The sequence below is a fragment of the Rhea pennata genome, chromosome 4 (genome assembly GCF_028389875.1).
Source record: "Rhea pennata isolate bPtePen1 chromosome 4, bPtePen1.pri, whole genome shotgun sequence".
Lineage (NCBI taxonomy): Eukaryota > Metazoa > Chordata > Aves > Rheiformes > Rheidae > Rhea > Rhea pennata.
Window position 1 is genome coordinate 72,118,204 of NC_084666.1, and position 22,983 is coordinate 72,141,186.

The 22,983-nt window shown below is 39.5% G+C and overlaps 1 protein-coding gene across 4 annotated transcripts in view; it reads left to right on the plus strand.

The window, feature by feature from the left end:
* Window positions 1-22,983, plus strand: part of RUFY3 (RUN and FYVE domain containing 3) — a 61,447-nt gene that overhangs the window by 27,515 nt on the left and 10,949 nt on the right. For 2 of the 4 annotated variants that reach the window (XM_062574246.1, XM_062574247.1), the window contains exons 2-14: window positions 2,581-2,754; window positions 4,074-4,191; window positions 5,886-5,987; window positions 6,987-7,110; window positions 7,854-7,915; window positions 9,297-9,362; window positions 9,469-9,538; window positions 11,573-11,665; window positions 12,406-12,486; window positions 13,116-13,283; window positions 15,044-15,141; window positions 18,827-18,946; window positions 21,739-21,838. In XM_062574246.1, the coding sequence (XP_062430230.1) occupies window positions 2,581-2,754; window positions 4,074-4,191; window positions 5,886-5,987; window positions 6,987-7,110; window positions 7,854-7,915; window positions 9,297-9,362; window positions 9,469-9,538; window positions 11,573-11,665; window positions 12,406-12,486; window positions 13,116-13,283; window positions 15,044-15,141; window positions 18,827-18,946; window positions 21,739-21,838 (1,376 nt within the window). Of the gene's footprint in view, window positions 1-2,580; window positions 2,755-4,073; window positions 4,192-5,885; window positions 5,988-6,986; window positions 7,111-7,853; window positions 7,916-9,296; window positions 9,363-9,468; window positions 9,539-11,572; window positions 11,666-12,405; window positions 12,487-13,115; window positions 13,284-15,043; window positions 15,142-16,470; window positions 18,643-18,826; window positions 18,947-21,738; window positions 21,839-22,983 lie in introns of those variants that run through there. The other 2 variants (XM_062574248.1, XM_062574249.1) reach the window with 1 other exon arrangement.

Consider the following 22,983-nt stretch of genomic DNA (forward strand, 5'->3'; position numbering starts at 1 on the left):
CCATCAGAGACCTTCCCTTTAATCCCACTACTAACAGTACTGGCTGCTTCATACAGGGGCTGTCAAGATGGTTCCAGCGGAATTCAGGGAAGGAGACTTCTGGTACGGCTTCATTCTGGAGAATAAAGGGGAGAAAAGAGGCTTTGTCCTAACATGCTTTTGAAGAGGCTGAACAAATGTACCCTTGGTATCGGGATCTGAATAGTGACAGCTGCTTTGACCGGCAGCTCTCCCTGGACTGTGGATTGTTTTATGGTTGTTAGCTTTCATGAGGAGTACTTAAGTATTGCTAGCAGTGTTGCAATAGAGCTAAGTTTGAGTATTTATCTGAGCAGTCAGCTTCCCTTATAAAAACAGTCTGTATTCTAGCAGACATGCCTTATTGTATGTGCCTATGCAAAACTAAGCAGTGATGTTTGGTCCTTATTATAAGACCTCACCAGCTTGCTGGCCAGCCAGCCTTGGAGCCATGGGAACTTGAATATGGCATGCTTCATGGGTAGATTAAGCAAATCTCCCTTTAGTCAAGGGGTTCACATATTCTCTGTTCCCATTCCCTTTTGTATTTCTCAGGTTGTTTGAGGCTGAGTGTGGCTCTGCTTCAGTGGCTGCTTTTCCTCTTCCAACCCTAAGGTGCCTTTTCTTGGCTCCTTTTGTCTAGTATAGGGAATCTTGATCACATAGTGGTAGCAACTCTTCTCATTGCTTGTTTTGGGTTCAGTCACAGGTTACTTTAACTATTGCTTGTATCAGCTACAGGCTGCTGGGCCTGCAGTGCTGCCCAACCTACAGGAGATATCCAAAACTGTAAATGAGATTGACGTGATTTCTAGTGATTCTGTAATTCTATAAAGTTTTGCTCCTTGACCTCTCCCTGTGGATGGTGGATGCTGACGAGATGCCTCATCTTAGTAGTGGTGTATTTGAGATGACAAGGAGTACATATTTACTTGTATCTGAGCAATTGGATGACACAGGGCAAGTCCTGCAGAAGACTGCAGCAGTCTCAGGTGTCCCCTATTGGCTTTTGGTAAGTTGTTGTGTCTTAAATTGAGAAATTGTTCTTTAAACTTATATTCATAAGGGAGTGTGTGAAAGCTTTGACCAACCTGAACATCTCAAGTTGACCTGCCTACTAGAGATTTGATCTCTATTCAGTAGCAAGCATACTTGAACTCCTGCAAGAATCCAACTTGGGAGTGGATCCACTGGAGGAGAGGTTGCATTGTTTTCATCTTCCTTGACAATTATTGGTGTTTCCAGGAGAGGCATAGGAACCTGTGTTACATGGCACTTAGATGTGCACTTTTAGATGTGCTTTTGTCATGTTTCTGCTGTTAGGTTTAGTGAATTCACCAGTAAAGGTGGTAAGGTTCAAGGGTCCACAGCTGTTTGCAGCTGCCATGGAATGAATGCACCTTAAAATGAAGAACTGCTTGCACAAAGGAATTTATAATCCAGAAGCTGGATGTGAGATTGGAGGTAGAACTCATGCAAGTAGAAAACATGCAACTGATGCAAGACTATATTTAAATAATAGCAAGAATTTGTCTATATTACTGTATATCTCTAGGCCTAAAACTTGAGTACACTTTTTTGGGGGGGGAGGAGAAGGGGATAGTTATGGAAATATACTTGAGCAGGTTTCTTCAGGTATTGGAAGTGCCCTGATGGTGTTTGAAAAGAGAGACACCTGAATAGGTGTTTGCATTAACATCTTAGATTGGGCCAGAGAAGTTGGAGCATGGGAGGCCTGCAAGGCAGGGTGTAATTTGGGAAATGTATGTCTGAACTTGTTTCTTGCAGTGAAAAGTATCTATCAGGTGTATATGTCTGAATTCATATGTCGTATGGTGTGAAAGAGGAAAATAACTATGATGTGGTAGAGGAAAAATATAGTATCGGAAAATATCCATTAGTGTTGGAAATAAGAGATGTTGGCAGAACCATGAAGATACTTCCTTTATCAGTAGAAAAATACATCAATACTGTTGAAAGAATGAAGAGAGAGAGAGAGAGAGAAATTGGCTGCATGTTACAACCAAGTTAAAAACAAGTCATTCTAAAGTAAAGAAGTCTGGAAGACTAGATAGAGATGAATATTGACGGATTAAATGTGAGAGAATTAGTAATTGTTTTTTGACTGAAGTACAGATTGCAAGTGAATAATTCTATTGGTTTCTAGCTGCTGAACGTAGCTGGGAATTTGAGTTAGAACATGGAACAGCTGTAATGTTCAATAACATTGTCAAATGTTAAGCGAGATACTAATGGCTGTCTTTAAAAACAATTCTTTCTTCAAAACTTCAGATGTCTGTAGTTTATTTTCAGTATTGAGGCACGCTAGTGTGATATGTCATCTATTTCCATTTCAGTATTTTTGTTACCTTAAGGCACTAATTAATTTTGCACTAATTCCCCCAAAAGACGTGAAGAGAGAGCGCCTCACATCGAAGGGTTGCTGCCACTATAAATGTCTTCAAAGCTGAGGGACAAAAGAGAAAGTGAGGCATGAGATGTTTTATTGTATTAAAAATAGCTTTTTGTTATTCATCGGTATCTTTCCTCTGCTTTTTGTAGATCCTAACTATCTCATGGCTAATGAACGCATGAACCTGATGAACATGGCAAAACTGAGTATAAAGGGGTTGATTGAATCGGCACTTAATCTAGGCAGAACACTGGACTCTGACTATGCACCTCTTCAGCAATTCTTCGTTGTGATGGAGCATTGCCTTAAACATGGCTTAAAAGGTAACACTGTTTAAGAGAAGTCTTCTTGGGCTGTTTGTGGTAGTGTAGGAGTGAGAAAGATCAATCTAGTTTTAAAAACCTGGTTTTGTAATCTACAGCAGATTAAAGAAAGGCTGAACAGGGTCACTGCATTTGATAATCGCTAGTTTGATGGAACACAAAATCTGAAAAAAATTGCTTAAGGTGTTATGATGCAGGTGAAATGTTTATGGTTGTTGCAGTTATTCATCATTTTTAAAACAACTTTTCAGATGTTAAGAGTATCACTAAGGATTTAGTGATAAAATGGCCTCTTCAGCAAGTGTGTATCTCCCTTTTTTCTGCTCTTTCTGCATTAGTGGCTTAATACTCCTCTTGCAAGGAAAGAAACTGCAACACTGAGATCCTTTCTCAATAGTTCTGTCAGAATTATGGATTTCTACATTGTGCAGCTAACATTGTCCTAGCTGTTTTCTAAAACTGCAAGCAGAGCGTATGTTTAGCTGTATAGTCACAACTAAAATTCCTAAGTACTATTCTGCCTTTCTTGACTTGCTGCTGTTAAACGATGGTAGCTTGAGATGTAAAGTGGTTCTTAGGCACATCTTTTGGTGCTGCTTTAGTAATTGTGTTCAGCATTGCCTGCTAAAGTGATTCTTGTGACAGTTAGGTAACATTATGCAAGGCAGAAATATTCATACTCTTAGTGCTGCTGTTGTCTCTCCATTAGTTAGTGTCGCTACTGTTGGTTATAGGTTTGAGGTCAACAGTTCTCAGTGTTCTTACTGCTGCTGTGAAGTAGCAATAAAACGATTAAAGAAGCAAGTGCATTTCTAGCTTTAGTTCCTGGGGGGGTCTCTAGAAATCTTTCCTGACGGAGGAGAGGGTGGACAGACAAGACCCTAGAATATATGGAGGAGAAGGAGTTAAAGATAGTGTGCTTATTTTTCATATAAGATGGTGGTCAGTGAGGGAAAATGGTGGTGCGTACACTAAGTATAGCTCAGAGACAGTGACAGCATCCTAGTAGAAATTTTGGCCTCTAGTAGTGAATCTAAGTTACTGGTTATCACTGAATGTTATTGTTTTGCCATATTTGGGATGTATAAAATAGTGTCTGGCATCTGTTTTGAGTTCCTGTTACCTTACTTGAACAGCATCCTTTATTCCCACATTCAACCATAAAAAGTGATCTACTGTACTTGCCCAGCAGGCAGTTCCAGAAGACTCTTCCCAGTGATTTTTTTTTCTAACCTTATTTTGATTCTAAATGTGTCTGAGAATGTATTTAGTTAGCACAGCCTGAAAGGACTCATTTTTTGTCTTTTTTTTTTCCCCAGCAAAAAAGACTTTTCTTGGGCAAAATAAGTCATTTTGGGGACCACTGGAACTGGTAGAAAAGCTTGTTCCTGAAGCTGCAGAGATCACAGCAAGTGTTAAGGATCTCCCAGGGCTGAAGTGAGTATGGTCTTTTACTGCACAAGGAGGTAGCATAGTTTTCTTGTAAGAATGATTGTAAAGAAGAGAAGGAAGGACAATCAATCTTCAGGAATCTGTCTGCCGTCTTCTGCTGATACAAGTGGATCATACTCTTTTAGTTAAGGAATTGCAGAAGGAGAGGAAGGATATTTTCTTTCTGTATTAAGAACAAAGGGACTGATTCCTTTTCTGAAGTCAGACTGAAAAGAAGGTCGTCATAGGTTAGATGCTTTTGAGTCTGATTTTGGAGCATTAGATATCCAGAGGTCGTTTTCTCTTATACGCAGATAAGCTTGTGAAGTTTCTGTAAAAGGAAGACTTAGTCACAAGGTTGAGGAAGATGATAGGTTATGTTAAAGAGGGCTAAAATAACTCTTTGAAAATACATTAAGAATTGCATAGTCACCTCAGACGTTGCATTCAGGTTTGCTTGTTCAAGCTGTAAAAAGAAACTGTAAAAATAAAGGCAAATTCATGGAGAATGGGGAGAGAAAAAAAAGAAGCTTAAGGAGGCTTTTGTATGAAGAGCAGACTAAAGATTAAGTTGTCTTTGCTCAGAGAAGAGATGAATAAGTGAAACAACAGAAATAAAACAGGTGGTTTTGGTCAGATTAGCATTTAACCATATACACATGGACAAGAGCTTGTACTGGATGGCTATGCAGGGGTGTGCCTGGAACAGCTTACAGGACCAAAGTGAAGTGCTAGCACTCTCATGCCAGAGCTCCTGTTACCATTTCGTGTTAAAGAAAAAGAATACGGGAATATTAAAATAAAAAAGCTGTTTTAGGGTAAGTCTTTAAAACTCAGCCTTGTGTGCGTACTAACTGTTTGTGAATGAAGTGTCTTGCGTTACTGAGGTCAAGAACATGCTAGGTGGTGTTGATGGTTATGACTTCTGTGGGCAATTGCTGCTTATACTAGTTAAGATCGGAAAATTGAGTGCTCCACATGCTGCTTCATTTAAGACAGGTGACTGAGTGCTGGAGTTTGAAAAGAAATTTCCTTGTAATTGTAGTACTGCTCAACACGGGGGATTTGCACCTTCCTTTGGAGCATCTGGTATTGGCTCCTGGCCAGCGTGCCAGGGTAGATGAGCCAGAGCTGTGATGCAGCATATCGTATCTTACATTTTTAAAGCTATGTGCTTCCAACTGACAGGAGAAACGGAGGGGGGAAGGCTATGGATATATCCTGCAAGTGTGTTTAATGAGTAAAAAGCTGGGAGAAGACAACTGAATTGGTATTTTCAGATGTTTCTGTGGATTCTCACCAGGCATAACACCTACCTGACAGAGTGGTGCTTGGGTATCTGTGCTGTATTAAAGTTCACACATCTTCTTCTGACTTGCCTTATAAAAACATGAATTTGAATCGGAAGGTGATTTACCAAGCTGCTGATCTTTGTCTATATAGTAGCATCTAACAGGGCTAGAGTGAGGGAACTATTAGGATAAAAACAAATACATAATTATGAGAGAAGCTTTGATGGCTTAAATAAACCTGTCTGTAGCTATTTGCACTTACATAACCTGTATTTCCATCTTTTCATTGGTGAGGACTGTATCTTTGAGATGAGGTAGACTGCAGAAACTTCAGATGGAGCAGGATTATTTAAGCTGTTTGTGAATGCCCACTACGGTATGTAACTGTTTTGTTACTGGTCTTTGTAGGACACCTGTTGGTAGAGGAAGAGCTTGGCTTCGCCTGGCTCTAATGCAGAAGAAGCTTTCAGAATATATGAAAGCCTTGATTAACAGAAAGGATCTTCTCAGGTGAGCATTGCTGTCTCTCAAATTAGCTTGGTATGGCTTGTGCCCTCTTGTATGATTTTTAAGATCTTTTGTGCCCCAATGATAGTATGTATATACTTTTTTCTGAGTGGCAGTGTTGTGAAATTTAGAGCTTGCTCTGAGTGATGAAAAGTGCTTAATATTTTTTATTTAGTCAGAAGCTGTTATTTTTCCACTTTTATTGTTTCAATTATCCATCACAACAAATGTGAAATTTCATTCGATGTAGGTGATTTAGTGACTGATTTGTACAGAGATACTACACTGTTCTTTGTTTGAAAGATCTTGGACTTGGGTTTATTTCTAACCTTTTCCCTTACGGTTGGGCTTGGAACAAGTCATTTCACTTCTCTGCAACTTTACTGTATTCATAAAACAGCAATAACGTTGTAGATCAGTTGAAACTCTATGCATGAGAATCACTGTGCAAATAAATATGCGGGTGTTTCTTTACTCAAACAGGTAGATTTCGGTTGGCTATTCATGCAAATCCATAACTGACTTTGGGTGAAGAGGATAACTTTTTTTGTCCCCTGAAAAATGTGGAGATGGCTTGTGTTAGAGAATTTTGTAGTGAAAGTGTGCAACTTCTGTCACTCTGACATTAAGCCACAGTCTTAAATCTTCACTTCACTGTAAGATTACTCAGGAATCGTTCTTCGTTTTCATTCTGTCTCAACATTTGAGAGTCCAGGCTCTTTGCCTCATCTAAAGACATAGTGTGCTAAGAGGTGTCCATTTTGGGCCCTTCATTTAGAGCAAGAGTATGTTGATAGTACACAGGAGTACATTTCTGTGTACATTATTTGTCCTTGCGTGGCTTTATTTTAAGTATGAGTTTGCATTATACTGTTGCACAAGATAGCAGGCATAGCAATGAAGTAGTTATGTCCTTGTGCTAATTTATCCACAAGCTTTACTTCACTCTAGTTGACTTGGAAAGATGCAACACTTTCTCTTCTCTTGCTGTGCATCCTGCAGTGAATTTTATGAGCCTAATGCACTCATGATGGAAGAGGAAGGTGCTATCATTGCTGGCCTCCTAGTAGGGTTGAATGTCATTGATGCAAACTTCTGTATGAAAGGCGAAGATCTGGATTCACAGGTACTGGATATTCTGTTTAGTGTTTTTTCTGCTCATTTAAATCAGATCAGTTTTCCGCTGTACAGGACCTTTTTCAACTGAGATATATTTATTACTTTTAATAATATAAGACTAATAAAAGCTTGTTACTGTAATTACATTCTTCATTTAGCTGGCAACGCTGAGATCAGAGGTTCAAGCTTTTGTTTTTCTAATGGCTCCCTTCAGTTTATTTTGGCGGTGGATATAAATCTTCTGTACTCAGTCACATAAACGTAGTGCTTCTTCTGACTTGAGTGTTAGCAGAACACTTTGCTACTTTTTGTAGAGTAGTCTAGCTGCCAATTGTAAATAAGAGTGCTTTCAAATTTTCATTTCTTAATGTCCTACCCAAAAGCCCACTCCTCAGTTCTGTTTGCTGCAATCTGACTGTAGGCTGCTGTGGAGTGAAACGTGGAATAGAAGAATGGACAAAACTGTTTCAGCTTGCTTGGACGGTGTTGACGACATTATTTTGTCTTTATCTCTGAAGACTTGCTTGCCATCTTGCTGTTTTTCTTAGCACATTTTTACTTGAACTAGTCCGTTCTTTTATTTGTTCCGGATAGATTACCGGTATAACAAATCCTTATTATAATAAAACAGTCACTGATTTTTTTTTTTTTTTTTTTTTTTTATGAATGGCCCTACATATTCATGGAAATGAGGAGTGTTTATTTTTAGGAAAAGCTTTTAGCGTAAAATACCAACATTTTCTCTTCTAGGTTGGAGTTATTGACTTTTCAATGTATTTAAAAGATGGAAACAGCACAAAAGGCAACGAGGGGTAAGCGCAAGCACAACTGTTCTCCATCTTATCCTATGATAACTTGTATTCAAGTATGCAAATTGTCCTGTAAATTATTGTGTTTTTCATTTGGACACTTGTTACAGTGAATTGCTCTTTTTTCACAAAACATAACTTATTTATAAGACAGTGGAAGTATTGGAGGCAGGAGGAAAGTCTTTCAGTAATTTTGGATATTCTTCCTTAACTAGCTTTTTGAAATGAAAAATAGTTTAAAAGTGACCTTCTTCCAAGTTAGATCTGCTATTCTTTAAAGCCTTTTCAGTAAACAATTTAGTAGCCCTTAACAGTTGAGTGGCTAGTGAGATAAGAGCTGATTTTCAGGACCACAGCATCCTTAGATCTATTTCTCCGATCAGAAACTACTATAATTGTAATAAAGTTCTTGTGCCAATCTACACAAATGTAGCTGGCATAATGTTCAGAATGAGATTGAAAAGTACAGGATGAATATGCTGGTATGTAGATCTGGTGTTATGGTTATCTGAGGTTCTTTAAGAGTATTTCTTTCTTTCTTAGGAAGTTCTACTAGTTTTTATGTAACTATATTCTTATTACCTCAGGGTCAGCTATTTTGCTTGCATTTTTTATCTGTTGTTTTATTATTAGAACATACTTTTAGTGAAGATTTCCTGCTGGAAGTGTATTCAACACATGTACTTGTTGACAGTTTTTGTGAGTGGATTTTGAATGAGTCTTGTTCAATATAAATGTGGCATAAAGAATAGTGGGTTTTCCACAGGAATGCTGTTGTACTAATTGAAATGTTGTATGCCTTGCTGTTCTGTTTTGTGTCACAAAATGCCTGAATGTTGTCCGGATGAATGAAGTGGTTGCATCTTCTGAGAGCTGGTTGACCATAAAGGCATAGACTTCAGCGCAGCTTTACTATTTCACATTTGTCACACAGACTCATTGGGACCTGGTACATTCAGTGCTAAGCTGGGTACATAGACTGTACTGCCACGTTTCCTCTTAAACCTTTAACAATGTCCCTTAGCTCTTTTAATCCAAATGGTGAGGTTTGGGATCAGAGAGAAAATGTGCTATTTCCTCATCTTCCCTGCAGTTTTGTCTGTATGAGCATTTGGTGACAGCTTGCCTATGCCCTGCAGTGAGTATGAAGCGAAGCCAGGAACCCGTGTTACTAGGGATGACCAGGATGGACAGGGTAGAGCTTACATCCTAGCTGAATGGCTAGGGCTTGACCCTTTCCTGTATCGTTATCTTTCTGCGTGGCAGAGCAGGCCTGCTCTTCTGCCTGGAGGCCTCCAAAAACACCGTGCAGTTAATATCTGTAGATATGGAAGAACTACGCTCAGGATGAGCTGAATGGTGGTACTTTTTTTTTTTTTCCCAGAGATGGTCAGATAACTGCTATTTTGGACCAGAAGAACTATGTAGAAGAACTCAATAGACACTTAAGGTAGTATATGATCTATTATTATTATTGTATAGTATAACATAGTAGAAAGAAGACTTGAAAAAAAAAAGAAGCAAGAATTACTGTAGCGTCTTTTTCTCTTTAACAGTGCTACAGTAAACAACCTACAGGCAAAAGTGGATGCCTTGGAAAAATCTAACACTAAACTGACTGAGGAGGTAAGTGTAATAGAAAAGGATCTAATATTTTGGCCTTTTGGAATTAAATACTGAAAAGGTATGTGAGAATTTATTTCCAGAACTTGGATATACCTGATCATGGCTTTTTAAGGATGCAACTGGAATAACTGAGCAGCCAAGAAAGTGTGTTGACTGTCACTATTAATGACACATGAGGTGGAAAACCAGCAAACTTTATGTTAAAAAACAAAAGCTATTAAAGACACTTCTCTCTGAAATCTTTTCAGCGCTTTCTAAAAAGAAGTTTTCAAACTTCTGTTTGTTTTGACTGATGCAGAAGTTGACTACAGTGATATTAACTGAAGTGTTACAATGACCTTTCCTCTAGGTTATCACAATTTACAGGATATAAAGGAAAAATACATCATTATGAATAAAGTGTTGTTCAGTCTGGTTATGGCAGGTGGCTCATAAATGAGTCATAAATCTGACCTCTGTCTTAATATTGTCTTTGCAGTTCCTCAGAAATGACATAAATGTAGTATAACCTTCTTAGGTTAGTGTCCTGACAAATGGGTGATAGTAAGCCTCAACTCACAGGACTTAAAGTGTTTCTGTCTGCATGTCACTCAGTTCAGCAGGATCATTTTGATTGGGATGTCTTGCTGTTCTTGAAGTACAAGTATGAAGTAAAAACCTTTTCAGAGAAAGGGTAGTAGCAGTTTTACCATATTTTTGCTTGTTGACCTTCATCGAAGTGGTTTGTATGACTTGCTATTAAACACCTGCTCTAATGAATGTATTTCAAATGATGAAGAACTTCAGTGGTGGAGGTTAGTGTATCTACTTGTGCAGTTAAGGAGTAAAAATTTTATTTTGCAGTTAAGATCTTTTTTTCCTTTAGTTTGAAAAGGTTGTCTGTAGTAGGCTGTCTTTCCAGTGCTGCTACTCTTGATTTATTATTACCTGCTGAATATGCGTGCTTTGCCAATTATGCGTTGTACCTGTGAGATTAATTCCTCTGTTTACTGAAGTATTTGTTGATTTTAGTAATTTAATTGCCTGTTGGTTACTAAAGTCTGCATGCTATTGAAAGTAATAATTTACCTGACACTGGAACATACTGTGCCTATCAGAGCTATGTGCAGGATGTAGTTAATGAGTTGTGTCACATGTCACATCAGTTTGTATATTTAGCATGAGCTGTTCCAAAGATGTTCACTCTTGTCAGGGTAGTTTTTATTTGGATTTGTCATTTAATAACATTACTGATCTCTTAAAATGTCAGTGAGCTTTTTTTGTCTGCAACGTGTATGTAGGTTATGATTTATAAACCCAGAGGGAAAAAAAACAGAGTTACTTTGAACTTTGACCATATACTCCAAGTAGCCTCTTGGTCTGAAATGAGATCTTCATCAGGAAAATAATCTGAGGAAGATGTTCTGTCTTGTACAGGTGGTGTGCTACTCATCCTCACTTTCAAGCCAAATTTTCCTCTTCTAATTAGGTTCTAGTAGCATTCTGGTGGTTCTTGCCCAAATATGTAAGCATCTCACATCTCAGGTACTCTAACTAGTTGTGTATCCAAAGTAGCAAAGCTTTAGCAAACCCACATAAGTATTTCATTTGTGGTCATTCATTTCTATTGCTAACGTCAACAAAAGTAAGCTGCCATCTTCCTCATACTTTTCCATTTTATTATCTTGGCAAATGAGAAGGAATGAAGTGAGGATTTCTGTAGGTTTCTGCTAACCGTGTGTTAAACAGAATCTAGCACAGTGACCTGAAGAACTCTGTAACTTTATTGAAAGACATAAATAAGTTGGAAAGTTTCAGTTTTGGCCGATAATGGAAAGCAACCATGCTGGCAGTAATTGATACTTTTTTTTAAGAAAGCTTCTCTTCATAGAGAGGCAACAGCATAGAGAGGCTGAATTGTACATTCCTACTGTAAAAAAAAAAAAAGAAAAAAAAGACTTCAAATATGAACAAACGAGAGTTGCTGAAAATCTATCTAGAGGAAAAAAATCTATGAAATATGTTTTTGATGCAGAACTATTGTTTTGTTCACAGCTTGCTGTGGCGAACAACAGGATTATTACACTGCAGGAAGAAATGGAACGGGTTAAGGAAGAAAGTTCTTACATCTTGGAGTCCAATCGTAAGGTTGGTGTGTATATGATTCCTGAACCCACTGGGCAGGTCCAGCCTAAGTTTGACAGAGAGGAAGTGTTTCAAAGAGGCTTCATTTCCTTACGTATCTCACAAAAAAGAACAAGAGAAGAGAGTGACTCCAGCTGGGCCCTCCAAGAGGGCAACAGATGGACCTTGGCCATAGTACATCCTGCCTGGCAGTAGCTGATTAAACTATGAGCGTGTGCAAAGCTGATGGCTAACACAGCATATCAATGGCTTGCTGTGTGGACATATCAGAGGAGACAGGAGGAAGGATGATTTACAGAGAGGCTTGCAGAAAACTTAAGCAAGTAGTAATTCTGCTTTTTTGGTTTGCAGTGCTACCCTTTCCTGGGATTAAGGGCTTGTGTGTTGAAATATTCTGTATGCTTTTCTTCCCTTATCTATGACAAGTGCTAGTAACTATGTCAGAGTTACATTTTAGTTTTAAAACCCATAGGGTGTGCTTTTATGTTTCATAATTGGATTTAGTACACTGACTGAGGCCTGAAAGTAGACAGGCAGTGTATGCACTGAATTGCTCTAAGCAACTTAGATACAGGGAAATACATTACGTTCACAACAAAGTTGCGTGATGCATTAACTGAATGAAACTACTGAACTTTGAAAGTCGTGGAAATTGTTCTCAAAGTGGGAAAAGAAAATGGTCAGCCCATGGGAGGATTACTAGTATGTAATGATGGATTAATTGGATTTCTTCTTTAACTTAGGTTACTAAAGACAGAACTGCAGATGGACAAGCACTTACTGAGGCACGAAAACAATTAAAGGAGGAGACTCAGCTGCGGCTGGTAAGGGTAATGGGTCCTCACAAAATGGCTTTTAATGTAATTATTCAGTGTCAATCACTTTAAAGAAAGGTTGAATCAGGGTATTATTGTTATTCCAGCCTGCCTTGCTTCAGTCTGATCTGTAAGGGTCTGTCAGAAGTGATGCTGATTTTGTGGCTGAGTTGGCTAGTTTGAGGTCAGTTCCTCAAAATTGGCAGTGCACTTGAGTTTTTAGGTCTTAGGTATCCCCTTTGAAGATAAGGTTATTGACACTATCTGAACTGTTTATTCAATGTAGCATGTTCAGTTCATATAGCATGTTCATTTGATGGGGAGACATCAAATGAATGCTTGAGCAGAACATTTTTTAGGAAATAAGTCTGCAAACTTTTCATTAGTCCCCTTCATCAGAAAGATGGGCCCAAATAGGACTTCCTGACTGAATGCCAGTGGTGCTGTTTACATTGCTTTAATTTTTGACTGAAATTTTGGGTTTGTTTTCTTTAATTGCCTTTGCTGTGTTAGATGTGTAGCTGCAATATTGGCATTGCAGCACACTTCTAGGTGGTGACTGCATTGGCAGTACGAGGGTTATCACACTGATGGTGAAAAAAGCTAATTGGAAATGCTGTCTACTGCGCATGTTTCAGGATGTGGAGAAAGAACTGGAGGTGCAGATTGGGATGAGGCAGGAGATGGAGTTAGCCATGAAGATGCTGGAGAAGGATGTTTGCGAGAAGCAAGATGCGCTGGTGGCACTCAGACAGCAACTGGATGATCTCAGGGCTCTAAAGCACGAACTGTCTTTTAAGCTGCAGGTAGGGAAAGAAATTAAATAAAATACAATGAATTCCTAGTAAAAGTGTTAGCTCTTTTGCTTTGTCTCTCTGTTTAGCAGATATGTGCTATGGAAGGGTGACAGGCTGTATAACTAACTTCAGTCTTGCTGCTGTTTCATTCTTCTCCCTATCTGCATACCTTTTCCTACATTTAATTCTACCTGTTGTTCCCATTAGGGTTGGCATTCTTAATTTCAGGTTAAATGTGATTTGGACGGGAAACTTTAGGGAGGACATAATTTCTGTAATGGCATATGGACTTGTAATCTTTTTGCCTTTTTCAAATTTCTAAACCAACAGGGAAGATGATACAGGAAAATACGATAGAAAAACAGAGAAGGCCACTTCCCCATGCAGGTTACCTTCAGAGGTGTCTTTTATCCACAGTCTGTAAGCTGTTACAGTAAGGCTAGTGGTTTTCCCCAGTGTAGAAGCTATGTGCAGTGCAGGAGTTGTTTGGGAGGGCATCTCAGTAGTGGGCAGCTCTTCATTTGAGTGAGTTTTTCAGAAGCTTGCATGATTGACGTTCAGTGGTTCCATGTTGGTTCCTTTCTTAGCATGCTGGAAAACAGAAACGAGTTTTTCCCAGCCCCTTTTTGAGAGACTCTGCTGGGACGCTTTCCCTTTCTGCCTGAATTTTACTTCTGTGCTGGTGGAAGTAGCCACTTCCACAGCCCATGAGCTACTTTCTCCAGAGTGACAGCAAGCAGTTAAATTGCAGGAAACGTGACATTTGGTTCAGATTGCTTTGCAGCCTGCAGATGTGCTCTGTAATCCCCAGGATGTCTTATGGTTACATACAGAAGGTACAAGATGCTAAGGGGCAAGACAGCAAACTGTAGAGCTTTAACAATTAATCCTGTCGGGTGTTAAAAAAAAATCACAGAATCGCTAAGGTTGGAAGGGACCTCTGGAGATCATCTAGTCCAACCTCCCTGCTCAGCAGGGTCACCTAGAGCATGGTAGCCAGGGTTGTGTCCAGGCGGGCCTTGAAGATCTCCAGAGAAGGAGACTCCACAACCTCTCTGGGCAACCTGTGCCAGGGCTCCATCATTCTCAGGGAAGAAATTCCCCCTCACGCTCAGGCGGAACTTCCTGTGGTTCAGTTTCTGCCCATTGCCTCTTGTCCTGTCACATGGGACAACTGAAAAGAGTTTGTCCCGGTCCCCTTGACACACTCCCTTCAGGTACTTATAGACATTGATAAGATCCCCCCTCAGCCTTCTCTTCTCCAGGCTAAAAGAGAAGAAATCAGCTTGTCCTGAAGAAAGACTTGTGATGATCTGGAAATGAGTGTTTTCCACTGGGGAGAGCAGGTTCTGGTTTTTGAGATGTAAAATCTGACCCATGACTGCTTTTATTCCTTTACAGTCTAGTGTTTTAAATCCTAATAAATCCTAAAAATAAATTTTGAACAGAACAAAGCTGTTTCTACTTTCTCTGAGCGAGTCATTCTGTGCAAAACAGTTGGATGATAGGAGCAAGTACTGCATTAATAGATGCTATATAACAAGCTGAACTAATCATGGTATTTCCCTTCTGTTGGGTCCAGATGTAGCCTGTATCTGTAGGAGATGATGTTTCCTCTTGCAATTAATGATTTGGTGTTTGCTTTATGGATCAAGTTCTTATGTCTTGTTGGTTTTGCCCATTTCATTTCACTTGCCAAGTGATTTTTTTTTGTGGCTTAGTTTGCTTTTACTGCTACTTTAAAAGATGCGATACAACTTCCTTTGTAGAGTTCAGACATGGGAGCGAAACAGAAGAGTGAGTTAAATAGCCGTTTGGAAGAAAAAACAAATCAGATGGCAGCTACCATCAAACAGCTTGAACAAAGGTAAAAAATGAAACTTTTGCTATTATAAAATTGTGTGCATGTTCCAGAGGCACAACGTGTGCTGTTTTTTTTTTCTTTCATGCAACTATATTGATTGTTTTTGTTAGAAACTTTCTACCTCAATTTTACATGAATGTTGTAGACAAGTGGAGTGATATTCCTGACAAAGTCCTTTATAGGCAGGCTTTGTTTAGTTTAGCTTTTTAAGCTTGAAGTGCCTCTGAGTGACCTAGCCCTACTCGATTTGTCTACTAGATTTGCTATTAACTTGAATGGAAGCAGAGCTAATACCATTACAGGTGAGAGAGAGTGCACAGCTTAGCCACCACTAAACAGAGTGACAAAAGGAGAGCAGGGCTGGGTCTCTTAGCAACAATTTTATGAGAGGCTATTAGAAGTATTAGAAGTCTTTCATTAAATAATAATTACTGTTTTCACAGTATATTCTTTAGCAGCTTTGCTCACCTACAGGAGCTGAGCTGCATATTTATTATCGTCATTTACAAGTTGATTAGCATCCCCGATAGCACTGATAAAAATACAAATATGAATTTAGAGAAGTACTTGTCTGTTAATGACAATAGTACAGTGGGAGCAGGGAAGAGAAGTGTTGCAACAGAGACAGGTCTTAGGGATGCTTGATTATGCCAGCTCACTTTGATACTGTTCTGAAAAAACACCCAAATGGAACTGTTCTCTTCGTTTGCAGCTGCACAGTCTGGGCCTTGTACTTTCTGGGGAAGCTGAGCTTGAAGAAAGTGAAAGTAAATCAAGGAACATGATAGGGAAGCCTGATTATCACTGTAAATTGATAAATATAGCCAGCAGGTATACCACCATTTTGACTAGGACATTTTCCATCTAAGTGGCCATGTTGCGATGCTCTAGCTAACCCTCATGTAATTAGGAGGGCTGCAGCAACAAAGTCAAATTGGTTTGGGAGGTAGCAGTGTTTCCCCCCCTCCCTGCCCATTTTTTTTCTTATTTTTGAAGCCGAACCTTGCAGTTGTTTGGCGTAAGGTTCAGAACTTAATTGCCTTGAAATGGCACTGTAATGCTAGCTCTAAGCAACATCAGGAGGAATGTTTAGGTTTCAATAACATGTATTTTTTTTCAGAGATATATTTAATGAAGTTAAATGCACTAAATGAGTTATTTCATCTTAGGGGTTATGTTCTGAATGATTCCTTACCAAAGAGGTCACTTTGTAAAACCTTTGCATTTTAAAATGTATGATGATACCTGTTCAGCTAATTGATTTGCTCTTTTTCTCTCACTGTCCTTATTTTTTCATTTCCTCATCATCCTCATTCTGACTTACTCATACAGTGAAAAGGATTTGGTGAAACAGGCAAAAACTTTAAATAGTGCAGCAAACAAACTGATCCAGAAGCATCATTAGACATTTTTGTCTGGTCACCTCACAGCTCTGACATCAGAACTCATTTATGAGAGGAGAACTTGAGAATTACTAAAAGCAACTGTTTAAATGTTAATTGTCTCCTAAAGTTGATTGGGAATTTGCTGAATTTTTAAAATCAGTGAGTTTTTCTTCAGAGATTTAGAATTGGTTACAAACTCCCTAACTCTGTCATTTAAACTGTTAAACTACCAATGAGTTGGCCAATAAACACATCAAAAAAGCATGCGGAATGGGAGATATGTGGCTCAGTACATCCCGGTGATGCATACTGTATACAGCAGCACAAATCTTCAACATTTATGGATACTAGATGTGTTGTTCAAGCCAATATCTGACTGGCCAACTCTGAAAAGTCGACTAGTTTTCTGTGTTACCCTTTTTGTGAAGTAGACAAGAAAATGCATCCCTGGAAGTTGTTGAAAGTAGTTGTGTGCGTACCCCAAACCGTTACCGTTCACTTCTGTTCTGTGGGTTTATCCCCAAGTCAAAGACGAATGGGTGCATTTCAGTAGCTCATCACGTGAAGACCAGCCCTCTTTTAACCAAGACTGCTTGCAACAATTTTGCCTTAGTGACTTGGTGGGAGGGTGGAGACTTATCCTTATTCCTTTAAACTTTGTGTCCAGAATTAGTAGCTAGGTGTCTTAGAGTAATATGATAGAATGGTAAGTTCAGTGAAAACCTCCTTATCTTTGCATTGCCTTCTACCTCTGCCATGAATCCCTCTAGAAATATGTTGCAGTCCTTCCTGACTGAAGGAAGCTGAGGAGAGGTGTTTTGATAGGTCTTTCCTCTTCCTAGAAAGGGAAGTTAACGCATTTTACAAAACTATTCTGATCTTTATACTCTAGTGTTTAAAAAAAAAAAAGAAAAGAAAAAAAAATTGAAGGAAATGTGCAGTGGTGGGGAGTGGGACCAGTAATTTGGTACTTGACCATTCCTTGTCTGAGTAGTTAGTGGTTTAACAGGAAGAGATGCCTTTTGCTATTACACTTGTACATTTGCTTCTAAGTTTCTGTTGCTTGATACAAATACGGAATTTGCTAATGAAAGAACAGCTAAAGCTTGGAAACAGCTCTGATTAGAAAAAAAAAAATGTTGATAACCCCAGTGCAAAACTTCAAGTAACTGTAGCTTGAACTATTGTAAATGAATACCCTCTTCCTCGTGGCCACAAGATTTCACCATGCTGGCCCTTCTCAGACTTTAGGTTATAAATGCTCCAGAAATATTTTACTTAACAGAATCATGTTTGGGTGGGGATTTTGTGTTGAATAAGGGTCTTTTTGGTCTGGTGAGATACTTGTAAAAATTATTGGAGGCCTGCTCCTCCTCTGTCATGTAGAAGAGTGCTTCTTGAGGTGGTGGGAGGCGAATGTGACTATGATGCAACTGGGAAGAAAAAACCTATTGAATTCTCACTTAGGTACATGTAAAAATCAGAGAGGCTCAGCCTAGTCCTCCTGTACACAAGCGTGTATCACTGCTTAGCTCATCTAATTGACTCCTGCACAAGCAGACTTGGAGACCACGTTTGAGTCTTTAAGTGATCCCCAAGTCATATGTGTGGAAGTATTAATTTAATCTTGGTAGTCTTTTACTATAAATGCATTTTAACTACCTGAAAAAAAAATGAAAGCTTTTGTCAAGGCATCTAAATAGCTAGTTAGGACAGTTAACTCCCCTGCCCCTCCTCAAATTTCTGTTGTAGAAATAGTGGTTTGGGCTGGTTTTGTTTGCTGTCACAGCAGTTCTAAAATAAGGTAAGAGTTAAGTATCTGGCAGTTTCTGATGTCAGGCCCAAAGCAGAGATGCTTTGGTGTGCTAATGCCGGGGCACTTGATCCAATGGGATAGTCTGTGGAAGAGACCAGGAAAATGCACTAATTCTAAATATAATAGCTAACCTATGTTGCAAGTTCCATGTAAAGCTGAAATGTAACGTACATTAAAATCAAATTTGACTTAAAATTCTGTGTACTTGAGATTTGCTTTGAATCTCAATAAAAGTGATGTTTTATGTTTTTCATCAAATGGCTGTAAACTGTAGTAATAGAATAAAAAACATTGAAAATCAGAGCTTCTGCCTGGTTCACCTACATTTTACTTTTCTTTAGAATATTTTCCTCCTTCCCATTGTTTTTACCATCCCTTTTCTTGTCTTTTCCTTTTCACTGCGTTTTTTAATTTGTTGTTTAAACTCGGTCTTCCTCCCCACCATGGCTTTTGTTTTTTATCACAAGTTCATATGGCTCAAATCCAGATTGCGACAGGCAGAGAAGGACCGTCAGTTGGCTGAGCATGACAACCGTCTCTTCAAGCAGGAGTTTGGGGACAAAATCAACAGTCTGCAGCTAGAAGTGGAAGAGCTCTCCAGGCAACGGTGAAGAGATCCTTTTCTGATCTATTTTTGGGGCTGTTCTTACTGTGTCTAGTATAAAAACTGGCAGGACAACCCCCACAGTAGGAAGGGGTTAGAGGGGGAGAGAAGCAAGCTGCAGAGCCTGTCTGGGAAGCTCAGCAGATCCTCGGCCTGCACTGAGGTCCGTGTTGCAGGTTAGCCTGCTCTAGGTAATGCAGTTTCGTTGAATGCGTACTGCAAGTGCAGACAGACCTTTGACTGTGATGTAGACCTCTCCGAAGTCTAGCTGTGCACCAGGGTTTTTTTTCCTGATACCATAGCTTAGACTGAAGCAAACTGTAAAAGCAAACAATTTGCCCGTTGCTGATCAGCAGTGATGTACCAGCTGAGTCTTTATGTGCTGCCAATACTTTTGTAGGAGCAGAGAAGAGTTTTGGAGCAAGAGAAGTAATCCCAGTTGTCAGCCTGATGAACAGTACTATGCGTGTTCTAGTCGAAATCGGTTTCTGTTTTGCTGGGAAGCAACTGAAAGGTTGAAAGCCAAACATTAGAAAACCTAGCAAGAGCTATCAAATTTTCCCCTGCAGTGTCATCAGTTTACCAACATCAGGACAATAGAAATCCTCTTATCTTAAAATCGAGGAGCATCTCTCATTTCTGCAGACGTGATGCATCCTCTGTTTTGTAGCAAGGTTACTGAGATGAATTGTATGAAGGCATTGCTGGATATGCTTTTTTTTTTTTTTTTTTTTTTTCCCCTCTTGCCACAACTGCTTTTGTTTCCCATTTCCTTGTGGCAGATACTTAAAAGACAAGAAGTAGGAGAGGCTACCCACAGAGCTGGTAAATGGCTTTTATCGGAAACTTGTGTCAGGTTCCAGGTGTGCACATGAAGGATGTATAGGTATGTGTTTGTACAAGCAGGTTATTTTGCATGTCTACATGTGAAAATGTAACCTTCAGTTATGTTAAGCTGGACCCAAAAGTATGAAATTGGACAAGCTTAGAAGTATTATCAGATATAAAAGGGAAGTGTCTTCTCTGCGTATGCATCTTGTACTAAATCATTTTAGCTGAATTACTGTAGCTGGACAGGAAACTCATAGATGAGTGTATTTTTGCATCGTTTTGGCTTTTACTGATTCCTTTTTCACTCGTGCTAGCTCAAGGTGGTGGAAAGAAAACGAGTGAGCCTCCTTTCTAGGAGGCTGTATTGCTTTACTTATGTGAGTTTCTGAAACAGGCAGATACTAGAGCTACGGCAGTGGGTGGTGAGCAGTCTTACTTGAATTGTGTTACTTCAAGAGAAAATGGCGTGAGATTTCTGTGTTTTTCTATCACGTTTTAAATAAGATTTCCCTAGTTGATTTGTTTTTTGAATGCACACATGGTCTGGATTGGTGTCTGGATTCATTTCTGGATCCAAGTTTTCGCCAACTTTACTCGCTTCAGTTAGGCTATCCAATTAATGAGCCTATAGTTATAGTGCTTTATTATAAAACTGTCAGGTATTGATACTAATGAGGATAATAACAGATAATGGTTTTTTGAATTGAAATGAAGATTCTGGACCTTTTGCAGTCCAAACCTTGCCACTGCTTTTACAAGCTGATTTTTCAGTTTGTAGCCTTTGATTTTTGGAGCCTGCTGTATTTCTGCCCACTTCCCTTGTAAAGAATTCAAAAATGGGGTGTGTGGCATTTCAGTCCCTGCCTGTCTGTGTGCTCTAGAACTTTTATTGTTCTTGTGTTCTGGTAGGCGGCAGTCACAGAGCTGCTGAGCTTGTCGGTGCCAAACTGCAGCTAGTTTGCTCCTAGCCTCCTGCCTGCAAGCGAGCTGCTGTGGCTCAAGACCGCGTGTCCCCTCATTAATGGTTTGCAGTCTCCAGCTAGGTTTTGAGTCATGCTTCCCTTAGACCTGCTTCAGACTGTGTCAGGGACTTCAGATGCGCTTGCTCGTCTGTCCTTGACCTGTTGATCCATTTGTCTCCCAAACAGGAACATGCGGCACTCAGCCATGTCTTTGTTTACTGCAGCACGCTCTGCATGGGACTGACCCAAAAGCCTTGGCCCCAGTGCCTGTGCAGGTCAGAGCTGTGGCTCCTGACTTGAAGGAGCATCTCTTCCTTGCAGATTAGTCCAGAGCAGTGTGTTGGCTGCAAGCCATAACATAGCACGTGTGTTGTGTTGCCAGCCTGCTGGGCTTGCCTCTCCTATTCAAAGCCTAGGTGCTCACCTGCTTGTGTCCCATCTCTCGCCCAGTCTGAACAACAGCGCAGGGTGCAGGGTGCTCCTAGTGAGGAACCCTTGGCCAGAGCCCTCAGTTGCTCTTCCAGAACCGAGCCCGGCTTTCAGGTGAAGTGTCAGAAAAATGGCAACAGCTCTGGGGGCAGAAGGTTTTTCTCCCTGCACAGATAGCTTTGAGAAACGGTTGAGGATGTTGCCTTTGGTTTCTTAGCTGGTCCTGTAGCAGTTTGCCTGTCAGGGAATGCCTTTTTGAAAGGGCATCAATCAGCCGTGCTACAGTCAAAGAATATGTAGGTCATTTTTGAGAACCAGCAGACTTAGTGGACAAGTGTATTTCTCACAAAATTGTGCTACGATTAGACTAGGATTTTTTTTTAAATTCTACATTTCAGCATTTTTGTGGCTTAACACCCTGGAAGACAGCTTTTTACTAACAGGCAGCTCTTTAGTTGAGGTTCAATCCCTTTGGCATGAAGAAAGGCTTAAATAGTTCATATAATGTAGGCTCTGTATATTGTGGGTTGTAAAAGCGTAGTCTTTATTCATAATTTCACCTCAATATTACAGGAACCAGCTTGAACTAGAACTGAAGCGGGAAAGAGACAGATGGTCACACAGTCACCAAAGTAGCCAGGAAAAAAAAGACTGGAAGAATTGGTCAAGAGCGGTAATACGAGCTTTTGTTGACTTTGCTTATATTTAAGTATAGTTTAATTTTACTTGCTCTCTTTTCTTGGGTTTTATTAGGCAATGAATATTTATTGTTAAAGTACCACACCAAGATGAGCTTTGGAACTGTTTTTGTTTAGTTCATACATACACTAAATAGGCATTTTACTTGACTGAACCTTGAAAAATATTTAAAACAATATACCAAACTGCAGACCATGGATTCCTCTTCTAATATGGGTTGCTTACAGCATCTTGGCAGTGATTGTGTTTTCTTATGATAGTTTAATAAAGCTGAGTGTGTTACTGCAAGACAGATACTGTACTTGTTATACCTGATGAAAAGTAAACTTTTTTCTTTTTCTTTCCCTTTCATTTTAAGGGTTATTCTCCTGAAACAGTTAAACAATAAAACTCCTCAGCAAGCAGTTATCTTTTGAGGGCACCACAGATCATTTTCAGTGTTCTTTTAGTGCTGTGCATTGGTGAATTCAATGTTTTTAAAGCATAACGCAGCGTTACTCAAGAGTAAAACAGGTTGTCCTCAAGTGAAACTCCCTTTTTAGAAGTAAATTTGCCTTTGAAAGTGAAAATCTGCTCTTTGGCTTTTTTTGTAAAAATGAAACTGGCTCTTTTGGTGAGACTTGGCTTTAAAACAGCTATTTATGAGAGCAAAACCCATAAACATGAGGACAGTGAAGTAACAGGTTGTTTTGAAAATTCCCATTTGTGTTGCTGCACTTAACTTACCTTCACTGAGCTGCCCTGGGCTGCTTCTGTAACACTTGGCTTCATGTTGAAAGCTACTTGAACTATACAGCACTTCTTTTTTTCTTTTTTAAACCAGTATCACAGATTTCAGTGAAATCATTTAATACATCTTGATTTAGTTATCAAAAATGCCATGTTTATTGCAGCAGAACAGCTGTGATTCAACAGAAGGTGTCAGGATCCATAGGCAATGCAGTTGGCCAGTAAAAAACCTGGTAGTCTGATCCTCTAAGCAAAAGTTGGGTAGTTATTTGAAAGGCAGAACAGTTGCTTTTCTTCCCTGACTGTGTGCCAGGATGTCACTGGATGTGAGAAGAGGTTACTTCAGGGGTTATCCTCCTTCACTCAGTTCACAAGCACTGCTGTAGCATG